Raw genomic sequence first — 26373 nt, forward strand, 5'->3', positions numbered from 1 at the left:
GGCCTGGCAAATGATCAGGGCGGATATTTTTTCCAATTATCTGCATCTGTGATTTTTCGTATCCGATTATCAATAAATGAATTTAAAAATGTGACAAGTAGGGGTGGAATGATGAATGATTTTATTGCGGATCTTGATAAAACGCAACAGGTTGAGTGTGGCTCAGCCAGCACTGGCAACATGATGGCCGGTTGGGTCAATGACCGGCAGGTGGTCTTAACGACCCTGAAACTCAGAGCTCACACCTGTGCTTAACGACTCTGTAAGGACACTCCCACACAGAGTTTAAAGGCTGCAACTCCCGTCCAGTTAGTTAGAACTGAGAAAGCCTCTTGGATGAGAGGTGAAACTTCTTCAAGACACTGAAACACGTCCAGTTGCAATAATGAATCATGAATACATACCCTTACATGAATGACGTGAAAAAGCCATAAAGCTTCCTGACGTACAGTCCTGTATTGGTTCCATGATTTGTTTTTAAGTTGCCTAAGCCTGTCACCGTGGCTGAAGGCATGGCTTGCATATTGTAGCCCCCACAAAAACCAGTAAAGATTCCCCCCCAAAAAAAGAATGTCTCGAAGAAGAGGTTACCATTTATTTATCCTCATTTTGTGCAGCATGGCTTTAAGATTCATGATTACATATTCAAGACACTTTGTTTTTTTTTCACTATTAAAAGATGTGTGTCTTACTGGTGATGCAATAAAACAGTTGTGATTCCAGAAGGTTTTGGCACAATGTTAAGAGTTATTAACAGGGTAATAGTGAGATTTTGATATTGGCCCATGATTAGTCACAAGGATTAGCCTGTCAACACCAAATAATCTGAATCTGAAAAGTAATTTAAATGATCAAATAAATGAGTGGTGGTAATAGGTGTCAGAAAAATTTAATCCTGAAGCAAAGCACCTACAAATAGAAAAACGTATTCCAGTCCATCACTGCTAATTTCACATTTGTACACTAAGATTTGTATTTATAGTGCAAAAATGTATTTCGTTTCCAGATATTCTCATTAATTTCTAATAATCTCTATCTGTATATCAGCCGATGGTCGACCCTTATTCAGCCGCTATAAATCCTATTTTCACCAGAGCGTGAGGGAGCCCACTGTCTGGATTTGCACTGGCCAAATGATAAAGTTACATCTGTAGAGCGGGTGAGCCGAGCAGAGTTCTTGTGTTTGCTTGGCGGTGATAAGTTCCTATCAAAAGTGACACATTCTCAGCAGCATGTGAAAGAGACCAAGGCTACCTGCAATATGGAGAAGTACTTGATATGCTGCAGGCTGAGTCTGATTATGCTGCCCTGTTAGACACAGCGTTACATTAAGTCAGAGGAGAGACTGTGGAACATCTGTCTCAGTGGCATCAAGTCCCTTCTGTGACCTTGATGACAGTTATCAGTTATTGTAAGTGGTGATGTGTGAAGGTACTTTACAACATCAGACTGATGGAGACATTTGGTCCGTGTATGCACGTTTTCCTCAAGAAAGCTCAAGGTGGATTGCAGAAGTCCTTTTCTGACAACATGCAGCTTGTTTCTGGTCCCACGACCCCATTACAACGTTGCCAAGTTTGATATGAAACAGTCTTTGCAGGAGATCCTGATCTAACTCCATGCTGAGAAGGTGGTCGCTGGCAATACACCGAACATGCTCTGAATGGTAGCAGCACAGTTTAAATCCAATAATTACGCAATTAAGGCAGCTGGGTGCCATTCCAGGTGCCCATGTGCCAGCTGACTTGACCTTGGAGGTCAGCTGGTTAGAATATAAGAGGTGCAAACTCTCTGACTTAACACCTACTTCACTTTCTGTCTCTTGTCTGGGTGGTGGAGAAAAAACGTTCAGCACTGGAGCCAAACAGCAGCTTTCACCATCTTAACGCACAGCAGATTCACTGCAATCAGGCAAACACTAAAAAAAGAGCCAAGGGCAGTGTGTTCAAACTGTCTCACACCGGGGGCCACCGCGCTTCCCCTGGATGCAACGCAAACGGTGTTCTCATTGCTGCCCATAAACAAGTGCGCAAAGCGTAGAAGAGTGGGTTAAAAAAATAATAAAATACAATAAAAATGAACAATACCTGATTTACCTTCTGCAAGCAGACGCACCGCATGCACAAAGGAGGGGTCCAGGCTGTTTTTCTCCGCCACCAGTTCAGGTAAGTGCCTGTCCGGATGCATTATCGCCACAGCGGACCTCTTCACCGGCCGTGCAGGTGAGGCGTCGGGGAGGAGTGCTGCGCGTCGGAATGCAACTGTAAACCTTTATCCCGCTCCTGCTTCTTTTCTTTCCTCCTCAGTTTACCAGTCTTTAAGAGCAACACAAGCCACACAAAAAAGAGAGAGAAAAAGCCCAGAAAAAATAGATGTATAAAAAAAAAAGATAACGTCTCCGAGATGCTCGACGGCAGGATGCTGAGGTGTGATTCAGAGGTGTGAGTCCATCTCCGCCACCGCTGCCTGCTGCCTCTCCTCGGCACTCCGCCAGACTCTCAGACTCGCTGGGTCTGCAGAGCGCGCTGCTCCCCGCCCCTCGGCAACATTATTGGCCATATTCAGGGACTGGCTGCTGCTGGAAAACAAAGACGCTCCCCGCTGAGCGCATACCAATTGGGTGATGATCTCGGAGGGGGAAACGGATAAAAGAAAGTTTTGAAGCCCGCCTGGGCTTTCTTCGGTTATATCACTCCGACGTCCAGGCGGCGCGTCGAGAGGTTTTTTGTGCAGCTTGTGGTGCAGAAAAAGAAAGTAGGAAGATTCTAAAATAAAAAAAAAAAAAAAACACATCCTGGAAACACTGATTATAACACTGTGAATGTTGTGTGGCTGCAACCAGGCCTGTAGGAGTACATTATAAAGACGTGGGCCACTTCATTTGAAGTCAGGGATTCTTTTTTTAAGTGGCTATCAGTGGAGCATGAATTATAGCTGACTTTGATATGATAAAGTTTAATTATAGCTAAATCAGTAGTGCCATACTAGTAAGAGATAGTGCCTTATCTCCCAGAAAAAAAAAAGAAAAAAAACATTCCTTATCCAATTACTCCTCAAACAGTAAAGTATGGTGGCCTGCGAGCTTCTCATGGTGTTCCCGAGAGTTCACTAGCTCTTATCTGTTTTCAAATGTACAGTGTGGTCACTGGCTGCAAGGACTGATGATCAGAAAAACACAGAAAGGCTTCATTGTCGCTGTCCATGGTGCTGAACATGGCAGCGTTCCTGTGTGAGGACTGAGTGGAGGGCAGTGGGTATGGCATCCTCTGCGGATCTGTCGGTTCATAAGTGGATATTGTAACACTTTATGAAGCTGTTATTTTCATCACATCATTTATTCTAAATCAAAGTGTGCCATGAGAATAAACAACATAAATTGCTTTTTAAATTGCTCCATGCTTGATATTTATACTGCGCCCTGGCTTTAAATATCTTACTGCTCTTGTGTCCTGGAGGCCTTTAGAGAACACTTTGCCCCCTCACTGGTTACATGATCTGATCTGCTCCAACATCTCTGCCAAACCATCCAAAAATAAACGTGGCTTTGTTATTATTTTGCATCTTATTGACAAGCTCTTAAATAACCGGGCCATTTCTAAAATTACAAGATCTCTTTTTTTAGAGGTGAGACTCTCAAATCTTTTTCACAACCTAGGACCGAATTCGATCCCCCTCACATCCCCGTCACATCCCCCTCACATCCCCCTCACCCGCAACACATGTTTCCGCTAACTTAGGAGTTGTATCCAATCCATACCGATATATTAGAGTGGTCTGAACATGATTCAACTTGAGAATATACAACCGAGAACGCTTCTGCTTTAAGGAAGAAAAATGTTTGTTAACGTGATATCGATGATGAAACATCCTGAGGGGATGATTTTGGGCTCCGCCTGGACGAAGGGATGTGGAGAAACACTCTGTTGAAGGCAAAGAAGATGACGTCTTTTAGCAAATCCAATGAGACCCAAGATGTTTCACAGACCTCATGTGATTGTGCCCTAAAATTGCAAAATGCCTGGCTGTCTGTCCGAAGTGAGATGAAATAGTATTTGGGACTGATGTACCTGTATTCTGAGAATTGCTTTGTAAGCTGCAAGCCTCACAACATTACAAAAATGGTTAGACGTAGAGCCCCCCGATATTTCAAGCTTCAGGTTTACTTCATTTGTATATCACTCAGTGGGGGATGTTAAACTTTGTATCCATCTCACCACTGGTGAAGTGTCACATTTACTCAGAGGATCTCCAGAGATATTTGTAGAACACTATATTTTGAACTCCACTGGTTTTGATTAATGCTACTATAATAATGACATTTTCTTTTAATAAAAAAAGTCATTGCATTTGTTTGTATCTGTTCTTGTGTTGTGGTATCCATTATATATTGTCTTAATTTGTTTTGTGTCACTTTACTGTTATCCGAAAATGTAAATTGTTTACCAAATACTGAAAATTAAAAGTGTTCAGCGCTGCCATGTCTTGTTTCCAATGGATTCCACTCATGTTTAACTATTAGATTTGTTTCCACACTCCTGATTGTTACCTGATTGATTGTTACCTGATTGATTTATAATCCCCTTCCAGTGCGATTTAGCTTAAATCTCAATAAAACACGGTCAAAGACAGGATTGCCTTTCAAATGTTTCATATTTGCTTCATGTATAACATTATTATAAGTTATTATAAAGCTTTAGTGTAGAGACCAGTCAGAGCAGTGTCCGTTGATGCAGTCAGCAGCCCACCTTGTTGACTGATATGTAGTTTAAGAGCAGAGCTGTGGTAAGAGCCAAAGTAATGAAAGAGTTCCACTTCCTGTCCAATAGGCAATCGAGGCGGTCAAGTCACCTGCTTGTACAGTAAATTATATATCACCACATGAAAGAGGTTTTAATGTCATGTGAATGATTCATTAAATCCTTGTGAACTGATGTCTGCGGGTCAAAAATGTATTTGCATCTCATATAAATGCTTCTCTGGTCCGCCTGCTTTGATAAGACTTGAATCCTGACGTTCTCTGCAGCGCAGCGGGCCGGCTGCTTTACTTACTCACAAATTAGTTTCGAGCACAAGAGGCTGGTGAATGACCAATTCGGGCTCCACTTGACCTTTAGAGCTCATTCTGACTGCACTGATCAGAATCATAAAGACTGTGGAGGGACTACAGACACTGGTGTTGGCTGGATGAGTGTTCACTTGGGTGTTATTTATGTTCCTGTGCACCAATTTGGCGAAATGATTTATTGTTCAAATCTACATTAATGAGACAACACCATATTTGTTTGTACAAGGCTAATATTTTCTTTTATCTTTAAATATTGTTTTACTACACATAGTTAGTTGTATAGCAGGCTTAAAAGGCTTTTGAAGCAGTTTTGTTTCAAATTAAGATGCCCTAGAAAGTTATATTAAAGTTAGCTCCATATGTTCGACTGAATAACTTTAAAATAGTTGATTTTTCTTTTCTGATGAAAATGTCTTGGTGTCATTGGTACAAAAGGGGAAATAAAGAACAACAAATTCATTTATATTTAACGTTGGTGTTGCAATGGACCAGAATGTCATTTGACCTGTCTGGCATCTCAAAGATGAGTCCTTTGGGAAACGTGTCAAGCAAGGTTTCAGAGGCCACAATGTTGTTTACGCACTATTTTATTGACTTGTTTTTCCGCTATAGATCTGAATAAGTACCTAGAGTGCAATAATTATTCTTATTTGATATTAGAGATCTTGCTAATTGCTACTTCCGTTCATTTCTGAAATGCCAAACGGGTCTGGAAGGAGCAGATATTGATCGTTAACCTGCATGTCTTTTCATTTTTTAATTCTTTAACGATTGATCTCTCTCTGAAAATGAGACACAGGTTTATTTTTCTGCTCGATAGCCTAGAACAAGGGACCACAATGAACCCATGTTGGCCAGTGTTGTCTTTGCATTTCATGCTTGCTGATCCCTCACTGATTCAAATGTATTGAGTGAAACGGCTCATGACAGTGACGCTGATAATGCTGTTGATGTTACAGTGGCTACTTATAATGGCCTGATGATTTTGTGTGTTAAAGGATAAGTTTGCCCAATTATGAATGTTCAGTCATTTTCAACTCATCCCCACGCCGATGGAAAGTTGGGGGAAGTTTCGTAGTCCACCAAATATTTCCAGAGCTTCACAGCAAAACAGTAATGGATGTTTGTCAGCGCAGAGAGTTTACTGGACTGCTGCATGTCACTTGCATAAAGATTACTGTGACTGGACTACTTTAACTGTATCAAAACTATTCAAAGTGTTTCTACTTGCATTTGATGCACTCTTGCAGCTCTCTAGTGGTCAAAGTGCAACAGTGCACATTTCACTGCTCCATTCATGTGGTGCAGACAAACCCTTCATGGTATTGATTTCTGTGATGAGGGTTTTATAAAGCAGAGACTGCCAGACCGAGCTCAACTGCAGGTCAATTAGTCATTTTTTCTGTAACTGCTGCCGCATGTTTGTGAATGGACGTTTTGTGTCTGATTGAGCTTTGTAACTTTATATAGAAGTAAATGCAGCTGTTCTAATCGGGCTTGTAAACAGTGATTACTTTGCTCCATTAATGCTTTACGTGTTACTCAGGTCAAGTTAGCTGCCTCAAGGTCCAGACACAGATCAACAATCATTAACAAAATCAACAATCTTTAACTTAATCTAACAATTCATCTCAAATCTGAGTGCCACTTGAATGTGCGAGTTTACTTGTTTATTATCATAAAACTTCATGGTGTTGATAACTATGGGGGCAATGCTAAATTCCTGCCTCTAAACCTATTGTGATTGCTCAGCCAATTAATAAACTCTGTCCTCATTTCGCTCCCTCTAAGCCCCACCTTCGTCAAGCCGGGCGCAATTATCCCATAAGTGCCTTCAAAATAAAACTATCCACAACAGACAAATCTACAAATGTTAATAAAGGGTATGGTACATACTACATACAACCTGAAATAACTATCTTAAAATTAGACGGAGGCATTGGTCTTAAACTGAGAGTGTTTCACGACCACTAAAGTTCCTTGTTCGTGAAATCATTTCTCCTGGCTTTTATTTTGAAATGATTCACCGGAAGTTTAATGTTCCATTATATTACTCTTGACATCACCGTGCAGGCGCTTTTTTTCTGGACCAAGTGGAGCAAAGCGATTGACAAATCCCACAATATCACGTGACCATGGCGGAGAGTTCGTCCCCCGGGATGAAGCGCGAAGATCCGGACAGGTAAGTGTGAAGTCCATGGTAGTTCACATTAGCACCTGTTCATTCAAACAGCTGTAACACATGTGTGGCAGAGAGCTGCTTCCTGTTGAGAAATAACCTGTCTGTCCGGTGAGCTGGTCCGCACGTGTTCTGCAGTTCAGTCTTGAGTCAGATCAACACTTCAAAACATGCTCGGATCTGCTGAAAAGTTGCATCAGATTATTGTAGAAATCACCCAGCAAACGTCAACAACACACTCAAATGCAAATGGCAGAAGACTTAGAGGCAACAATAGTGGTTAATAATGGTTGTAATAATACTGTATGATACAGTATACTGAGTAATACTGAGTTATACAGATCAAAGATCAAGTATGTGTTAATATTGTATTATTCTGGACAGGTTTATTATGAACAGTGAAGGTTTGGTAAAAGAAGTGAAAATGGGAAGAAAACAAGTAAAATTAAGGATGATCAATAGGTTATTGACAAGAACAAAAGACAGATAATGATCAGGGTATTAATGTGTGAGGAACACAGTAATACAAGTAAGATGTTACTAAAAGGAACTGAAATATGAACGTGCATGAAAAACAAGCACCTAGATAAAAGTTGAATGTTCACCTGTGAATGACTAACAGACTCAATCTCTCATCTCAAGGTCCATTTAGCAGCTTTTCTGGAGCTTTCGGTCGTATCACATGCCCTTGAACTTGAAGTTGTGATGGTGTTTTCAAGTCTGACGTCTGAGTTTAAAATGTATTTTGCACAGCGTTACCATTTCAAAACTAAACAACAACCTTTTACCTAAAGCAAACGTGCAAAAGGGGTTATGGTTTTCTGAGTATGGCAGAGAGGCTCGATGGATGCAGATTCTACATGAAATGGAACCCTACAAACAAGTGTTGGTGTACATTATCGACCGTAGGACATATAATGTGACTTAGCCTCAGAGGCACATAGAAGATGTTGTGTAGGCATTACTGAGCCAACATTGCCTCAGCTATACTTTCTGTGACACTCCATGTTCTTTGTCCTGCAGGAACTCAAAGATGTCAGCAGTCGTGGTCGTGCACGGTGGAGCTTGGGCCATACCGGACCAGCTGGCCGAGGCGTCTGTCGATGGAGTAAAGGCTGCTGCATGTGAGGGGTCCTCGGTGCTGAAAAGAGGGGGAAGTGCGCTGGATGCTGTCGAAGCAGCCGTGAGGGCTCTGGAGGACAACCCTGCGTTCAATGCAGGTATTATTAAATCCGTTTAGGCTTGTCTGTGGCGCTCTGTCTCCATCTGCTGGCAGTGACGCCAACATTCATCCAGACTCAGTCCAGAGTCCAGAGTGAGAGGGGTCGGCAGAGGTCAGGTTTCTGACGGATTGTGGGGCCCATCGTCATAATCCACCATTAAGCCTGGATTTAGTCTGCACTATAATCTAATCTACATGTTAGATCATGTCTTTAAACTAGTCTGTCCTGCCAGATGTATTTTATATTTGCTCCATTAAAGTGATCCACTTTTCCCCTCACAAATTGTGGGTTAAATGGTGATTAAATGCCACCTTCTGTTGGCCGTACAGTAGACACAGGTGTTATATTGCGTCTACAGCCGTTGTGCTCTCAGGCCTCTCTGTACTACTTTGTCACCACCATGTGGACTTTTAAGGACGCTGCAGGCAACATACAACCACACAAAGTTTGGAGGAAATCACAACTCCAACCTGTCATTCTGTCACCCTCTCTGTCCGTTGTTGTTTTGTTTCATTTAGTTTCTCAGCGTCAGTGAAGGGTATAGGCCACTGAGAACATGTGTGTCTGACTTTTGATTGAAGGGCACGGAGCGACGCTAAACGCCGATGGAGAGGTGGAGCTGGACGCCATTATCATGGACGGAAGGACGCTCGCCAGTGGTGCAGTGTCTTCAGTGAAGAACATCGCCAACCCCGTGTCACTGGCACGGGCAGTGATGGAAAAGGTGCCGTCTGAAATACGTGAATTTGGAGACCGCTGATGTTTAGAGAGGCGTTGATCTGGATCCTCTTCATGAATGTTTCTGGTTGCATAAAGCTTTTTAACACACAGATCGGTGTTGGTTATCAAAGAAACACATTTGCCATTTTTTACTTCTTCTTGCATGTTTGCTGCCACGGAAAAATGTCAGACCGCCCACGTCATGCTGACGAGCAGAGGTGCAAACCTGTTTGCAGAGAGCATCGGCGTGGTCACCGTCCCCCCCGACACGCTGCTGACCGAGTATGAGAAGAAAGAATGGGAGAAGCACAAGACTTACGTTACTGGAGTAGATGAAGATTTTAACACTCAGTGGTAAGTAGCTGCAGTGTTTGGCCCCTTCATGTCTGGACTGAAAAAAACTTCTTCACAGCATCTCTTCGGTCTGAATACACTGAAATGGAATACATCTCTGGAGCCCACTGGGAGGAAAATATGCAGTATTTAAAAAAGCTTTTTTAAAGAAAAGTTACAGAGGGAATCTCTGAGAAATGCTAAGTAGGATGGGGTTTTTTTTTGTCGTCTTCAAACCAGATGAAGTGAATTCTTTTTTTTTAATTGGATCCCAATGTGGGTTTGATATCCATTAGGCTAACTCTGATTAAATGTGATGACTCCCTTTGGGTTTCTGACTCGGATCCTAAATTCATTTGCAAGTACAGAAGCTTCTGACGTTCAGTGCAGAGCTTTTTAGAGCTGGTGCTTCTCTTCCTACAAGTTGAGAGAGCTCATTGTCTTGTTTGACTTCTGCATGGCGAGTAGAGGGCAACATGCACACCACTTGCCTCGTCTGTTTCACGGCGCAGGGAATCAAATCTCCTAAAGATCCAATTCCAAAGTAAGAAGTCAGTCCGAGCACACACACACACACACATCATACGTGCATTAACTCATCCAGAGAAGTGTGTTATTTCATTAAAAGGTCATGACAGGTCCTTTTTTGAATTAATGAATGCAGTAAGTGTGTGCAGGAATTGGGTTTTTTCTTTGAAAATGGATTCAGCTTTTTTTTCACGGCGGAAGTACTTTTTTCCCTCATTCTAGGGCTCATGATACGGTCGGGGCGGTCGCTGTGGACCGCGCCGGTAACGTTGCATGTGCAACATCAACTGGAGGGATCCGGAATAAAATGGTCGGCAGGGTGGGAGACTCTCCTGTCATTGGTATGACTTCAACTACTTCCTCCAAAAGCTCCATGTACACTGTCAGCATCAGCATCATTGAGTCTGAGTATTACCTCATCTTAAAGCACTGTATGTAATCGCACTGTGAAAGCAATTTTATCATCTCAGATCTTCTTACAGTGATTACTCTGATAGCACTTAGGGACATCAGTACATGAAATTAAGCAGCCTTAAAATGCAGATTCTTTCTTGTGGTTAAGGCGCCGGAGGATACGCTGACAACCTCAGCGGCGCCGTGTCTTGCACTGGGCACGGGGAGTCTATTCTTAAAGTCACCTTGGCCAGACTCATTCTTTCACATGTCGAACGAGGTAACACCCTTTCAAACTCTCTACATTAAGACAAGGTCTCCTCTGTTGTCTGTTGGATGCTCATTAAGTGACATTAACAAACAAATTGTGTTAAACTAGTGTGAAAGTCTTATGGATCCAGCCAGGTTTTTCCTTTCTTTCGTCCCCACGCAGGTAAATCCGTAGCGGACTCCTCCCAGCTGTCTCTGCAGTACATGGCGGATCGTGTCCGCGGTGCAGGAGGCTCTATCGTGGTGTCTCCATCGGGGCAGTGGGCAGCCACGTTCACCACAGATCGGATGGCGTGGGCAGCAGTGGATCAGGACGTCCTGTGGTACGGACTAGACCCGGATGAAAGATTAAGAGAGCAGCTGTCGTAGTAACTGTCTTAACAGAGTTTTGATATGAGTCACATCATTGAGCCTGTTTCCTGCTAATTCACTATGGTCTAGATTGTTTGGGCTGTCTTGATGGACATTTGCTAAAGTTGTCTCTATAGAAATGGAATGAGTAGGGTTATACTCGTTTTAACGTCAGAACTATGTACTTTATATATGAACAGTGAAACATAAACTGTACCTGATGGAGAGGGTGGATATTAGAGGATATCCTGTAAGTAATTTTTTTTTTTAATCCCTCAAGATCTGAATTTAACACTACATGTTATATATTAACAAGACCACACCTGTTTCTGCTGCTGTCCATTGGTGTCTAATAACAAACGTACCGCATTTCAACTTTATTGTTGCAGTGCGGCGTTTTGAGTCTTTGGTAGTTTACCATTTGATACACTGTGTCCCGTACGCTCGTGCTTAAATGTCTGATTTATTTCACTGAAGCCTTGTTTAACTCTGTGTTAGTGTATTTCTTTTCAAACACAATGCTCCAAGTGTTCCTCATCACAAATAGTTGGCTAATTTGCACGTGAACTCAGGCACATCCGATCCAGTTTAGGTCAAAACATTTTCCAAGACATGTTGATCAGCTCAGATGTGTAGGAGCAGAGCAACGAACCGCACGACTGGAGGTTTGGTTTTTGGAAAGACGTGCAGAAACTAGACAATACAGCTACACTGAATATTAAAGAAATTCAAAATATGTGTTTAAATGTGTTATTTCTCAAATGTGACGGTGCAGCAATTAATTCCAATCAATTCACATGAAATTCCATGAATTTTTACAGGTTGGTTGCTGGGCTTGATTCATTAATTTTTCATCTTTTAAATGTTTTTCAGCTGTATTATTTATATTAGTTTTCATTGGTTTTACACACTCATGTCTAATGGTCATTTTTAGACTATCTACTGAGTGGGTGGAACTTCCGTGATTTCTACAGTCTGTGCAGCACTTTGTGCTTCCACCTGGACTGAATTGTGCTTTACTAATTCAGTTATTTTCTTTGCTCTTGAATTAAGCATGACCACTGTCTCTGATCAGTGTTTTTTTAACTTTGGCCCTCTACATGATGAAGTCGACTGGTCTCAGTGCTGCCGTCTTTGCTACAAGCCATTAAAGCGAAACTCTCGCCAAAATGCAACCTAGGCTTTTTTTTGTGAATGTACCCGAGATGTACCCTTCATGTAAAAGCATAATTATGACGATAGAGGCACTTTTGAGATTTACCTTATTTTCAATGGGAGTGCTACGGGCACTTTTACGATAGCATCAAAATCGCTATTTTTAAAACACTAAGAAGGCTCGACACAACAAGAAACTTTGCTTGTAGTATCACCAGGGTCGTTACTTTGAGGAGAGTTAAGGTGGAACGCTACTGTCTTGCGGCAACAACCAACCACTTGATATCTCACGTGACTTTTCTGGCTTTTGATTTTAGTATTGTTTCTCATTTATATTGAACTGAACTTTAGAAGCGGTCCACCTTAACTCACCTCCATGTTAAGTCGCATTTGGAAATCGACACTCATCGACTGGCAGGACGGCGGCTAGCAGAACAAACATCTGCTAATGTGAGTTGTTCAAAAACTCTCTTTTTACTAAACTGTTTACACAAACAATGTTGTCAATGCTCGTGTTCATGTGTAGAGACCCTGGTGATACTACGAGCAAAGTTTCATGTTGTGTCGAGCCGTCTTGGTGTTTTAAAAATAGCGATTTTGATGCTAGCGTAAAAGTGCCCCAAGCACTCCCATTGAAAATGAGTTTAACCCGAAAATGAAAATACTGTAAATCTTAAAAGTACCTCTTTCGTCGTAATTACACCTGCATGAAGGTTTGACTCGGGTTCATTCACAAAAAAAAAAGCCTAGGTTGCATTTCGGCGAGAGTTTCTCTTTAACTAGTGGCTGGGATCTGAAACCAGCTGTCATCTTCCTATTTTAGTAACGCTTCCTCTGATTGGTTGGTCATTCGATAGCTCTTAAATGAGCTCTTAAAGCAACGTTATGTAGTAACTGGCATTTTGTGTGATTCGGCGCGCTACCCACAGTTTCTGAGTGCAAATCACCATTGTAAATACAAAACGCAGCTCTGTAACAGTTTGTCAGACATAATGTAGGTGCTTACTGCAGACAAAACTCATTACGTCACAACAATGTTGCGTGGTGAAAACTTGTATGGTGAAGTAAACATGTATGTAACGCTGTGATCCTCCCCTCTCACTGAGGTTACATAGTGCAGAAGTGATGGGGGAGCGGAGTGGCTGAGACAGAGACACCATTCACCCCGTTACAACACAATGAACCGCCAACATGATACTGAAGCAGTTTATTTTAAGGAAAAAAAGTAACATCATGTTGCTTTAATTGAAATATGTAATGTATGTAGCTGACTTTTTTTTTCTTCTTCACCAAACATCGCTGTCGTTTGGTGTTCAGTTCTCTCCCAGCACCTCGAGGACAATGGGCTATTAGGAGGTTGTTAACATGACAACGGCCTCATTCATGAGCCTCCACTTCATTTGGCCAGCTGCGTTGTTGTCCTCGCTTCATCCTCTGAAACAATGGCCGCTCGACGAGAGACTCTCACTGATTTGGAATCAGAATTAGAAAGGATGATCATGTGCACTCGCTGTGATTAAACTGGAGACAGAGAAGACTACCCAGTTTTATTATTTTGAATCACAATAACATCCTGCTGGACTGGAATAAAACTTTGCATACCCTTCATTTAAAAAATGTTAAATTACATTTGTGTTTGTCGTAACTAAAGCAACGCGATGTTGACACTGTGGTTTGGGGTGTAGATGTGTGTGCACAGTAAATGCTTTTGAGTTGATGAAGGATATTCAGACCAAAACGATTTAAAAGAATTAGGTGCTTTCCATGGTAACTGAACTATGTTAGTACATTGGTTCTCAAACGGGGGGTCGGGACCCCTAAGTGGGGGGGTCGGGGGTTAACATCCAGGGGCAACTGGTTGTGGAGCAGAAATAAGTTTAAGGGAATAGTTTTTACATAACACTGATTGTGCCTTGTATGACTTGCCTTAAAATTGTTCTGATTGGAGACACATAAACAAAACGACCCCTGGTTTTTTTTTGTAAATTTTTTTTTTTTTTTCATTTTGGCACTGTGGGGATGTTGTTGGGTTAAAAGTCCCAGCGCTGGATGCGGATCATGAACGCCAGCCTGATTTTTCTGAGGGACGTGACTTGAAAAGGTTGAAAACATCAGTTTTATCAGATCTTTCTTGTAGTTTATAATATTAACATTGATATACCGACTTTTGACTTGCCTTTTTGTTTTCATTTCACAAAGACAAAAACTCCCAGGTTTAAAAATATCCCTTGCAGTGTTTTTTTATGGGCCCTACTTGCAACTAATACTCAAAAATAAAGATGAATGAATTTACTTTACAGGCAAGAGGTCGGAGATATTTCACGTCATCACTTTTAATACATGGAAATACAGTAGTATAGTATTTGCGTGAAAAGTTGACTCATTCGACACAGTTCGAGTCCAAAAGACAGTTAACCCCTGTGAACTCTCATCAACAGATCACGGATGTAAAAGCTGAAGATGTGTGTTATTTTCGCACTACCAGCTGCTATGGTATCTGTAAACAGAAGCCACGTGACGAGCAGCGCTGCCTGTCAGGGGGCTTTGCAGCAGCAGGACGAATGACGGCTGAGTTAGAGGAAGTTGTTGGGAGCAGCTGTGCTAGTATGTAACCTTACACGAGTTGCAGACAGCACCGCGGAGAAAGAGAGGTGAGACTCGCACGTATATGTGAAAATAAATGTTTCTGAATGCCCAAACTGCACGCATCGGAGCGATGCTTGTGGGCGTGATCGTCTAACGTCTGCTAGCACTCAGGCTACAAACAAACTTGGTCGCTAAGGCCTGATGCTAACGCGTCTCAGCTAGCCTGTCTGACAGATCTTGCATCGAGCTGTCTGACTTACTATCTACACAATTAATGCAACGTATTTCAGCTTTGCCGGCATTTATATTAATTGATGCAAGTGCTGTTTGTAGGAACGGCGCTAGAGTTTAAAATTGTGTGTTTCCTTGGGTGGTAACTTCCTCCATAAGTTAGCGTTCACTGTTAGCTTGCTAGCATACACGATCGCGCTCTGCAGCGGAGTGTTGTTAGCCGTCCTGTAACGTTAACGTTAGCGTGCTAACTAGCCAACACTTCATTTGCAGAACCTCTTCAGAGACTCTGTGTTTCATACAAACGTTAGGTTACATTAAATGATAATATATCAACATATCTTGTAGGGAGTCTGCTATCGGATTTAAGTAGCGTTTTTGGTATGTGCACTATTAATTCAGGCCTGCTCCGTGTTGTGTTGCTAACGTAACGTTAGTTGCTAAAACTTGGATGAAAAACGGTAACTTGTGGGTCATTCAGCATCGTGTTTTCCTCTGTCGAGGTTCTCAGAGTTAGCCAAAGGACAAGTTTTATTGTTTTTACAAACACATATCCAAAGCTCAGGCGAAGTGCACATTTTAATTCGCAGTGTAAACATGAATTAGCCACGGAAATGGCCAGCAACTGATATGCTAGCGACGTTGACCCAACGTAGCAGGACAGCCAGCCCTTTAGCATTTACAGCTGATGGGGGCATCCCAGAAGCAAGGTTACTGTCACCGCTTTCAATAACTGTAACTTTAATCCAATGTACAGTCCATGACTCAAATAACAGATATCCACCACAGACAATATACGCTTATTTGCTGTAACTTTGTAAATAATGGATGCTTGCCAAAAGTTAACCAGAAAGTTTTTCTCAGACCAGTGTATGTCTGCTCAGATCCACTCTGGCTTGCCTGCGTTTCACATTAATGTTCCCCAGAGCCCAGTTACATACACTCTGTGCTGCTGGGATGATGCACGAGAGCTCCTTAAAGCATTCGTAACATAATATTTCTCGATCAAAACCTGTGAATTGTGTCTGTTGTTGTCTTGATACAGGAAGGCAGCAGCATTCATGGATATTGTGGACACCTTTAATCAATTAATACCCAGTGACCAGTTGGACGAGTCCCTGATAATAGGCCAGAATTTGGAATGTGAAGCCAGTAATGAGTTTGGGACAGGACCCCGACTGGAAGATTCACTGAAGAATATGCTCAGTGACAAGGATCCCATGTTTGGTTGTGCAGGCGCTCAGTTCAATCTGCTGGACAATGAGGACCCTGCTTTTCAGATTGCTGGCACAACAGGTATGTGAAAAGACAAACTGGAGGATTTTGTTTGAGTATACTATGTGTCACCCAAAAGGCTATTTTTCAACATATCTGACTGCCTTTTGTCTTTGACTAAAAGTATTTATGTAGAATCTGAGTGAAGTCAATTAGGTTTTCACATACGAGGAATCTGCCTTTGTGCAATTATTATTACAATACATACAGTTTGTGATTTAAGTGAAAGAGGTTTAGAATGTTGTGCAGGAATATGCAAAAGTTCAGAGTATACAATCTAAAAATATTTGAAATGTGCACAATAAGGTTTTTTTTTATTTTTTAGATGTTGGCCCCTCACGTCGATAAACTGGCATATCAAAATGTTATTTTCTGTTGTCTGTCGCAGCTCTCGAGGAAGGTTCAGCATCCACAGGCCTCAGCAGTGAACCGACAGTTGCAGAGCCCACTCAAGTGAAGCGAGCTGTTGGCAGGCCAAGGAAACGTCCACGTAATTTAGAAGACAGTAAGTTGAAGCTCTTTTAGTTTCCTGTTTACACCATATAATGACCTTAAATTAAAGACGATGTCACATATTTTCCCATGTTGTGTTTCTGTTTTTTTTTTTTATTAAACAGAGCCTAGCAGTGGTCCACAGCCTGCCAACACATCGTCCAACACTGTTACCCGAGGACGACCAGGAAGGAAACCACTGAACAGACTACAGAAGTCGTTTCGTATTGAGAAAGGAGTGAAAGGCGCCCAGCTGAAGAAAGAATTAACTCTGGGAGGGCGTGTTAATGTTAATCATCTTGATGGTGGAGTGTGGCTGAATCCTTCGGTTGTGTTGAGACGGTTGACTGTTACAATTGGAGGTTTCAAGATTGAGCTACTTCCTGGACCCTCTTATACACATAATGTGGACATGAGCCAGTCGGGAGTCCTTGACGATGGTTTATCTTATGGCAGGGGCGTTGAGGTGGCTGTGTTGCCAGACAATGCTGCTAGTGCACAGAATCCCACAGCTGTCAACACGGCAGATGTGGCTGTTACGGAGAAGAGCTCTGCTGGGGATGCAGCCCAAGCGCTCGGCCCGTATGTGAATCCTAACGACGTGCAGACATCCAATGGGACATTAGTGGAGAGTGCCTGCACGCAGGAGACAAAACTTGACAATCAGATTGTTCCTGAAAAACAGAAGCAAGTCAGTAAAGGCAAAGACGACATGAAACAGCCACAAAGCAACGAGAATAGCACAACTGCTGTTAGTAATAAGAATGACGGTAAGGAAAAACAGCAGAGTGTGGCCAAAACACTACTCAAATCCAAACAAGGACCAGTCTCTAACAAGAGCAAGGACTTGGTTTTAGCTAAACCAAACAACATGATCAAGGGACAAAAATTATCACCAAGCACGCCATCCACGATCATCCAGAAAGAAGACCCACACAAAATGAAATCTCTGAAGGAAAAGAAAGACATCGCACCTTTGAAAAGGCCTGCAGAAATCACCCACAGTGAGCATGCGACTAAAATGCAAAAGACACAGGGTTCAGGAGACGGTAAAGTGAAGCCAAAATCGCCAATTTCACCTAGCTCCGCAGCGAAGAAGATCCCACCGTTTGGTACTCGGATCGATCAACAGGGACCGACCAAACCTAATCATCCTCAAAATAGCTCCAAAGTTGAGACCACTCACCCTGCGCAAAGTCGTCCAGTCAATCCTGTAAAGACACCCGACGAGGGGGGTCAGGAAAAGGCCAAACTGAAAAAGCCAGAAAAGATTCTTCAAAGGCAGAAAAGTAAAACTGCGAGGAGCATCTCTGTGGACGAGCCGCAGCTGTTTATTCCAGATAACGCGCCCGTTGTGAAGAAGGAGACTGCTGAGGAGCAACCTGCTAACAGTGAGACCGCATGGGATGGAAACAACTGCTGTGGCCTGTGTAAAAAGCACCACAATAACATGTAAGTGTTGCTTTTCAGTGCTGTAACTCTTGTTTCTGTTCAACGAGGGCACACTCAGACTAGGCAATCTGTACCGTGCCAAAGCACATTTGACCCCCAGAGTCCAGTTTGTTTGACAAGTGTGAGTGCTCTGTACCGTGGTCAAGCACGGCACACTTTCTTGGCTCTGACATGGGTACGCAACGTATGCACAAGAGGTAACCATGTGAGGAGGGACAATTGTGATTCGGTACGGTAAATAATTAATCGTTACACTTCGTGTTTGCTCAGCACAGAATGCAATTTGATATTTTATTTAATTTTGGTCACATTTGGGGCTCTGGTACTTAAAGCGCTCACTTGCAAACACTCCTAACAATGCTCTGTTCAGGTTCATGGTGGGCTGTGGCCGCTGTGACGACTGGTTCCACGGCGACTGCGTTGGGCTCGATCTGACGAAAGTGCGTGAAATGGAGGAGGAGGACCAGATGTACGTCTGCTTGAAGTGCTGCGAGGAGGAAAGCAAAAAGGTGGAGCCTGAGCCCCCGAGTGCAGCCAAGCCTGAAGTACCAGCAAAGACTGAAGTACAGGATCTTAAGTCGCCTCCCAAACCCCGACCAGGACCTTCCCAGACACTCGCACCAGGGGGGGTCAGACCAGTAAGAAAGGTAAGCAGTGTCACCTTGACTTCTTATAATAATAATAATAATAAAGCTGTTTGAACATGCATTTAAGACAAATCAATCTTTTTTTATACCAAAGGATATTTTATTTGTTCCCACAGCTAATTCCTCCTCTATTAATCATAGCCAGTGTTACCACTGCACAATGGTTTGTTGTCTTTTTGATTTTACGTTGCCTCTACAGAAGGCTTACACATGGGTGTGTGGTTAAGATGGTGGTGTGTGGTTAACATTTTTCCGCACTTAAAACTCACCCCTTGTTCTTTTTAATCTCTGGCTAGGGGCTTATAATAGTCCATGTGTTACTGTTTTTACATTTTATTTTTTGTTTTTCTTTTGTTTATCATCAATATTTATATCGAAACTAATGTGCTTTCTGTTTTTATACTTCTTTCCATAAATAGGAACCTGATAGAAGGCCGACCACAGATGGCAGAGAAGCAGCTCATAAAACAGGTATTTGTTTCAGGGCTGTGAATGTAAAAATAAGCCGTTGTTGATTTTTTGGCTTGTTCTGTTTTTAACACCACACTGGGTTCAAGGCCAGGCTGGGTTTAATGTTACTGCAATGTTTAAACAAGACTGAATGAAGACGATCACAGCACATGAATACATTTACATACAAGTTTATATAAAGTAAGAAGGAAATTACATAGATTTTTGTCATTTAAATGTAAATTTATTAGACTGCCTGTTCAGTTATCACTCAAGACAAGATAAGACGCTGTTCATTTTATGCATAACCCCAAAAAGAAGTGTACGAAATACAGCTTTCTGAAACCAGATATAATACTGGAATGCTACAACATGCTGGTGAGATTTGATTGCAGTGTGGTGATATACTGTATGTGGGTGTCAAATGTTTATAGGTATAAAAATACCTAGAAGCAGGAGTGTATATTTGAAGTGACCCCTCCCCTCCACAAAAAACAAAACAAGAACTGTTGTCTCCCAGCTCGCTGTTCATATTAAAAAGCCAACAAAGTTTCCAGTTTCAGAACATCCACTGAGCGGGGAGGACATCTTGGGAGTCACAAATCCTTTGGGCATTATATAAAAAAAGCAAACAACAAGTAAAAGGAAGTGTATCTGTAATGTAAGGGTGTCTTAATATAGCTGCAAACAGTTTTGTTGTTTTGCCTCGGTTTGCTTCCATTTTAGGAACCCCAACCATCCTAACAAAGTAAAATACTCAATGTCATCTTGCTGCCAAATACATTTTTTCTGGTCCACATACTGTTGTGGTCAAGGTCATCCACCTCAGTTAAAGTCAGAAACAGTTTTCATTGCACTGTGTCACTTTTATTGTTTCACAGCCGTGTGTTGACTCTTTGATATTTTGTAATCCTTGTGGTCACAGACTTCCTCTGCCTGCTCAGTACATATTGTCATTCTGTCCTCGTAGGCATTCAGTTCAAACAAGAGACAAAAAGTAAGACTCCTTCTTCAGCATCAAAGAAACCCGTGTCTGTTGAGGCAATCAGGCGAAGTGTGCGCGATTCTCTGAAAGAAATCCTCATACAGAGGTAAGTATTCCATGAAGAAAATGTATCCAGAAGAAGAGTGTGAATACTGGAACTTACATTGCATTCAAAGTTTTTTGTTTAATGAAAAACTCTATAAACAATTACCCAAGTTACCAAATGTAACGCTTTGTGCATTTCAGGTTGAAGGAGTCTGATTTGAACGTCTCAGTGGAGACGGCCTCTGAAGTTGCCAAGAAGACAGAGAGGGAGCTGTTTCACCTGTATAAAGACACTGACAACAAATACAAGAACAAGTACAGGAGCTTAATGTTCAACCTCAAAGACACTAAAAATAATGTAAGTGAGAAAATTTCAGACACGATCCTACTGTTAAGTTTCTTGGTGTCATGTTTCAGCTTAAATAAAAATGTAGTTACATTTGCTTCATTGTAATTGTATTGTGTAGGTGCTCTTCAAGCGGGTCCTCAAAGGGGAAATATCTCCTGGTAACCTGATACGAATGAGCCCTGAGGAGCTGGCCTCGAAAGAATTGGCTGCTTGGCGAAAAAGGGAGAACCGGCATGTAAGTAATGCACAAGTCTGTGAAGTCTCAGCGCATGAATTCCCCCGGATAACTAACAGTGATGGACCCAGTAGCTCTGCTGCGTTTCCATTGATGTATTTCTAAGTATTCTGTTCAAATAGGTTGGTGGAAACAGTGTAGTTTAAAAAAAAATAAAGGTCCTAAATTCTTGTAAAAATTGAGGAACCAACTTCTGACAGAACAACACTTCACAATGTATTTGCTTCAGACCAGCTGATAGAAATGTGCCAAATAAAGTTTTTTTCCTTTTTGCAAAGTTTTGTAAGAAACCTGTTAAAATGTGCTTGAGAATATGATGGAAACACAGATAAAAAGTCTGGTATGAAAGTTAGGCTTAACAGATATTATTAACACGTCTTTTATCTTTTTTTGGTGCAAAACCTTCAGAAGTCTTCTAAAAAGCTATAAATATCTCTGTCCACAGACTATTGAGATGATTGAAAAAGAGCAAAGAGAGGCCGAGAGACGACCCATCACCAAAATCACACACAAAGGTGAAATTGAAATTGAAAGCCAAGAACCAATAAAGGCACCTGAGCCTGTTGAGGTAAGGAACACGTCTAATATCAATCTTCTAACTGTATTTTTACCAGTTAAAGAATGTCTGCTTGAATTTCTTTTCCTCCCCTATGTTGTCAGGTTGAGTCTCCTCCCGGAGTGACTGAAGTCTCAGCAGAACCTCCAAAAACCCCAGAGAAGAAAGAAGATAAAACCAAGGAGGAGAAAGACACCACCAACCAACACAAGTCTCACTTATTTGACCTACACTGCAAAATCTGCACAGGTAAACCCTGAGAATCATCTCAGCCACTGAGACATTTTGACGTATAATGTGTCACCATCCCGTGACTAACTTTATTGTGTTGTTTTTTTTCTTTTCAATAAGGTCGTATGGTGCCCCCTGTGGAAGAGGCACCAACCAAAGTGGTGAAAGTTGCTACCACAGTGGTCAGGAGGCAGTCCACCAAAGCAGAAGAGACGAAGAGCACGACACCACCTGCGATGGACGACGACCTGCACCTCACCGTTTTAGAGGAGAGCTTCAGAAGCGCCAAGTCAGGCTACGAAGGAAGGTGAGCAGCTGTATTCGGACACTCTGTGTGGTTCTTCTCTGCGCAACCTTCTTTTTAGAGCTCGCTTCATTGCTGTCATATTGGCCACAGGTCGGAGCATACTGCTGGAAGAGAGGAAGAGGCTGCTTTCCTGGCTAACCTGAAGTCCCTGTGGCGCGGATTCATCCATATGCCCAATGTGGCAAAGTTGGTGACAAAAGCTTTCCCCGTCTCAGGCACTGTTGACCACTTGACTGAGGTAAAGAGGACACAACTGGACATAATTATAGTATTTTATTAAGTACAGTCGGTAAGAGTTGTGTTTTTTTTTTTCCCGCCAACAGGACCTTCCAGACAGCATTCAAGTTGGCGGAAGGATAACTCCGCAGATAGTTTGGGACTACTTGGAGAAGATTCGGGCAACTGGAACAAAGGTGAGTTTTTGGCAACTTTCCTTTTAAAATAATGTAGTAAAATCCTGTTTGCTAACACGCATCAGCCAATACTGAAGCCACTTATATACAGTCTGCCTTACCAACATGGATCTATCGAAACAGTTAATCTCACATCCAAAATTAACTCCAACCACCAAAACACTTCATGTCTGAAAATAAACTCGTTCTCACTCAGAACACACTGACCTAAACACATTAACAACAGAGAGCGATTTACATAAAATGACTTTATCTTTGAAATTTACATAAAAGTAACTCCTTTTCACTTTGACTGTACTGAAGTATAATTAACAAGAATGAACCAGAAATTAGTTCTTTATATCCATTTTCATTTTTTCTATGCCTACTCTTTATCTTTCCATGCTGTAAAAAATTAAAAGTGGAAACTAAAAGCATTCCTGTAATTCCAGAGCTGCAATTTAAAAACGAACAACAACAAATGTATAGTATAATCTCTTTTAATGTACAACCTCCCTACAAACTAAAAACAAGATACCTGGGTTCAGCTGTTTGCAATGCTTATTACATATAATTGTACTGTCAATATTCTGGTGACATTTTAATTACTGCCGAAATGAACACAATTGATCATCATTCTGCAAATGGTATCAAAAACAAAACTAGGTTTGAGTTCTTTTATGCAACATTCACAGAAAACAAAATCAAAACAATCTATTCTATAAAACACAGTGTGGAGGATGAATTGAGGAAGGATGTTAAACAGTTCTGATACAGCATGTTAGCATTTGAAAAGAATGTAGAGCAAATATAAAGTGTTTTGCAGGAGGTGGGGTGTGAATAAGGAAACAGTTCACGGTCACTGAATGCATTTTATGTATAAGCCATGAGAAATGTTTCTAAGTTTGGTCCACACAGACTTTTGACAATGTGACTTCCCTTTTTTAAGAATGCATGTTAGCAGTTGTATAAAAACTATTACACACGGCTCATTGTGATAAAGAGCAGCTCTTGTAGCTGAAGTCCAAAAAAATTAACATCCACATTGTTAATTTGGTGATGCGTTATAGAGCTGCTGCACCGAAGAGTTCTGGTCAAACTTGAAGATTTCCCTGACGCATGCTTTTTTTTCTGTAATTAAAGGAGGTGTGCTTGATTCGCTTCTCCCCCGAGACGGAGGAAGATGAGATCTCCTATACTCTTCTCTATGCCTACTTCAGCAGTCGTAGGCGTTTCGGGGTTGTGTCCAATAACCTCAAACAAGTGAAGGACATGTATCTCATTCCTTTGGGTGCCACTGAAAAAGTTCCTCATCAGCTTGTTCCCTTTGATGGGCCAGGTAACCTGAACACTGAACCCATTTCCTCTTGGATAATTGTTTTCTCTCAGTAAACTCACAAAAATTTCTGATCTTTCAAAACTAATTCATCTTTTGATTTGACAGGTTTAGAAAACAACCGTGCCAACCTCCTCCTTGGACTCATAATTCGCCAGAGACTGAAAAGGGATTTTCTACCTGTGGACGTGAATGAAACGGCAAGGATTATCCCCGAGGTCAAGCCTATTGCCGTATCCACAAAAGAAACCCGAGCAACAGAGGAGGATGAGAAACTCTTCCTCTCTTCTTTGACTGCGCCACATAATAAAGAGAAGGACAAACCACTAAACACTACTGAAGATGTTGATGAGCCAGTCACGGAGTCGTTTGAAGAACCATCTGCATCAGAGGAGACGAACAGTCAGGATGGCCAGAAACCCCTGCGCTTTCTGCCAGGTGTGTTAGTAGGCTGGGGTGGGGAATTACCACCTCTGCCAGTTTTTGGAGATAAACCTGCCATAGCAGCAGACGACACCCAGAAGACCCAACCAGCTCCGAAAACAGACGCCTCAACCGGAAGCACAAAAAGTCCGACAGCAGCTGCGCCACGAGAGCGCTTTGTCATCAAGAAGAGAGAATCTAAACCTGCCAAAGCTGAACAGGAACTATCCAGCCCGACTGATGCATCTGCTGTTAACAACTCATCAGGAAAGGTTGCCGCAGTGGTGACCCATGGTGCATCATTGTCTCTGAAAGATAAGCCTCCAGATGTATCGACTGAAGCCTTCCTGGCAAGCTTGTCAACAGCTCCGAGCGGGGCTGACACTAACAGCTCAGCAAACCAAAGCGACGCTGGCCTTTTGTCTGAATCTGAAAAAGGAACATCTGAAGGGAATGCTTTGTCGCAGTCAAAGTCCCAGGCTGCTTCGACTCACACAAACAGCCCCAAACCTCCAATAAGTGGGATATTGAAAAAATCTTCAGCCTACTCCAGTGTGAATGAAGACAAAACACCGGTGCTACAGAAGGATAAAGCCAGCCTCCCTGCTCCTTCAAGTCCTAAACCTGTTCCTGTGTTGAGCAGTGCTAGAAATGAGCCTGTTACACTTTTTCACCAAGGATTTTTACAAGTTTCTCAGCTCAAGAACAAACCTGAGAAAGAAAACCAAACAACCGTTCGATCATTCCCTAGTGAAACGGAGGGTCCTTGCACGTCCCAGGCTGGTGCTACAGTTACTCAGACAGAAGTTCCTCCAACAGTCCAAGGACCACAAGCGGCGGATCGCAAAGAAGCCTCCGACTCCACAAACGCACCAGCTCTCCCAGTCCACAACAGCGCTGCACCTATTCCATCGCAGCAGCAACAGCCTCAGGTAACCGGTAGCCACGACTACCCAACTGGCCCACACAGCCAGGACCAGAACCACAGCACACCGTGGGCTCAGGAGGGCACCGTGCACGCCATACCGGGACTTGAGTCACAGCTGCCGGAGAACATCTCGGAACCACCTGGCAGAGCCCCTTCCCTGTCCAAAGACCAGAAGCGCACAGATGAGCGACGCAGCGACTCGGGGGAGAGGCAGCGAAGCACCGAGGACAAAGACCACCACGGCAGGCACGGCCACTACAGGGACTCCTACCACGGGAAGAAGAGCAGGCACCACGACCGGGAGCGGGAGAAAAAGCACGACCGCGACGACAAGTACAGGGAGAGGAGCAGGCACCATGGACACTCAGACGACCGCTATAGCGAGAAGAGGAAAGAGAGGCAGCACAGCGACGACTACAGCAGCCGACATAAAGACAGACACAGACACAGACGGGACTCTGATTATGAGAACGGAAGGAGAAGTTCGAAAGACAGCTACTCATAATTGTGTTTTTGTTTGCCCTGCGAGCGAGTGCTCAGGGCTGAGAAAGACTGTGGAGTTTTTCATTTTCACACAGCCGTCTGATGCTTATATGCCATTTCCTTAGAAGTTCAGTTTTACGTTATTGACCGTACAGCCAAAATGAAATATCATTTCAGTGGGATTATAAAGACCTTTATACAGCTGTTCTCTTAACACGGAGAATCCACACAAATTCACAATGATATCAGAAAATGTTCATGTTTTTAACCTTTTATCTTGTATATTCTGTTCATACTGAGCTGCTGTACTGACTACAAATGTTCGGCCAATGTTTTCAGTCAAACGTGGAAAACAAGTGTCGACCATTTTGGTTAAAGGTTGGCATGAATGTAACAGAGAAAAACATTTAACTGAGGACAGCGATTCCTAAACAGCAGCTTTGCTTTTTTTTCCAGCCTAATTTCTTTTAAATTGCTTAAATATTTTATAAAACTTAGTTTCTATTGAAAAAGTATGTACATTTTGGCTTGTAATATACATTAGAGATTACGTGTGCCTTTGCACTGTGTTTATGTACAGTTCGTAATAAAGCTAATCCTTTTTTTATTATTGATTATAAAAAGAATTCTCATATTTCTTTCTAAATGTATTAAAGGTTGAACCTGGATACTGATTTACATTGTGCTGTTACTATAAAAGTTGTCGTGCCTTGACTAGTAGGGCTGCAACTAACGATTATTTTCATCCATTAA

The 26373-nt window shown here is 42.2% G+C and overlaps 3 protein-coding genes across 10 annotated transcripts in view; 2 read left to right on the forward strand and 1 right to left on the reverse strand.

The window, feature by feature from the left end:
• Positions 1 to 2740, reverse strand: part of khdrbs2 (KH domain containing, RNA binding, signal transduction associated 2) — an 86269-nt gene extending 83529 nt beyond the window's left edge. For 3 of the 7 annotated variants that reach the window (XM_030441462.1, XM_030441460.1, XM_030441461.1), the window contains exon 1: positions 2088 to 2739. In XM_030441462.1, the coding sequence (XP_030297322.1) occupies positions 2088 to 2187 (100 nt within the window). In that variant the 5' untranslated portion in view covers positions 2188 to 2739. Of the gene's footprint in view, positions 1 to 2087 lie in introns of all 7 variants that reach the window. The other 4 variants (XM_030441458.1, XM_030441457.1, XM_030441459.1 and 1 more) reach the window with 3 other exon arrangements.
• Positions 2741 to 7130: 4390 nt separating this feature from the next.
• LOC115596396 (isoaspartyl peptidase/L-asparaginase) lies at positions 7131 to 11800 on the forward strand. Its single transcript, XM_030441475.1, has 7 exons — positions 7131 to 7247; positions 8268 to 8464; positions 9049 to 9191; positions 9378 to 9541; positions 10271 to 10389; positions 10611 to 10721; positions 10875 to 11800. Exons 1-7 carry the CDS (start codon positions 7201 to 7203, stop codon positions 11078 to 11080), a joined length of 987 nt encoding a protein of 328 aa, XP_030297335.1. The 5' UTR covers positions 7131 to 7200; the 3' UTR covers positions 11081 to 11800.
• Positions 11801 to 14710: 2910 nt separating this feature from the next.
• Positions 14711 to 26288, forward strand: phf3 (PHD finger protein 3). Of its 2 annotated transcripts, none has more exons than XM_030441364.1 (16): positions 14711 to 14868; positions 16080 to 16330; positions 16698 to 16814; positions 16927 to 18253; positions 18624 to 18900; positions 19320 to 19371; positions 20321 to 20441; positions 20582 to 20738; positions 20848 to 20964; positions 21410 to 21532; positions 21625 to 21769; positions 21872 to 22058; positions 22149 to 22296; positions 22382 to 22471; positions 23594 to 23789; positions 23895 to 26288. In XM_030441364.1, exons 2-16 carry the CDS (start codon positions 16096 to 16098, stop codon positions 25640 to 25642), a joined length of 5040 nt encoding a protein of 1679 aa, XP_030297224.1. In that variant the 5' UTR covers positions 14711 to 14868; positions 16080 to 16095; the 3' UTR covers positions 25643 to 26288. The 2 variants fall into 2 exon arrangements, with proteins under 2 accessions (XP_030297224.1, XP_030297225.1); XM_030441365.1 differs by having other exon boundaries at positions 18624 to 18891.
• Positions 26289 to 26373: the final 85 nt, after the last annotated feature.

This window comes from Sparus aurata, chromosome 15, assembly GCF_900880675.1.
Source record: "Sparus aurata chromosome 15, fSpaAur1.1, whole genome shotgun sequence".
Taxonomy (NCBI): domain Eukaryota; kingdom Metazoa; phylum Chordata; class Actinopteri; order Spariformes; family Sparidae; genus Sparus; species Sparus aurata.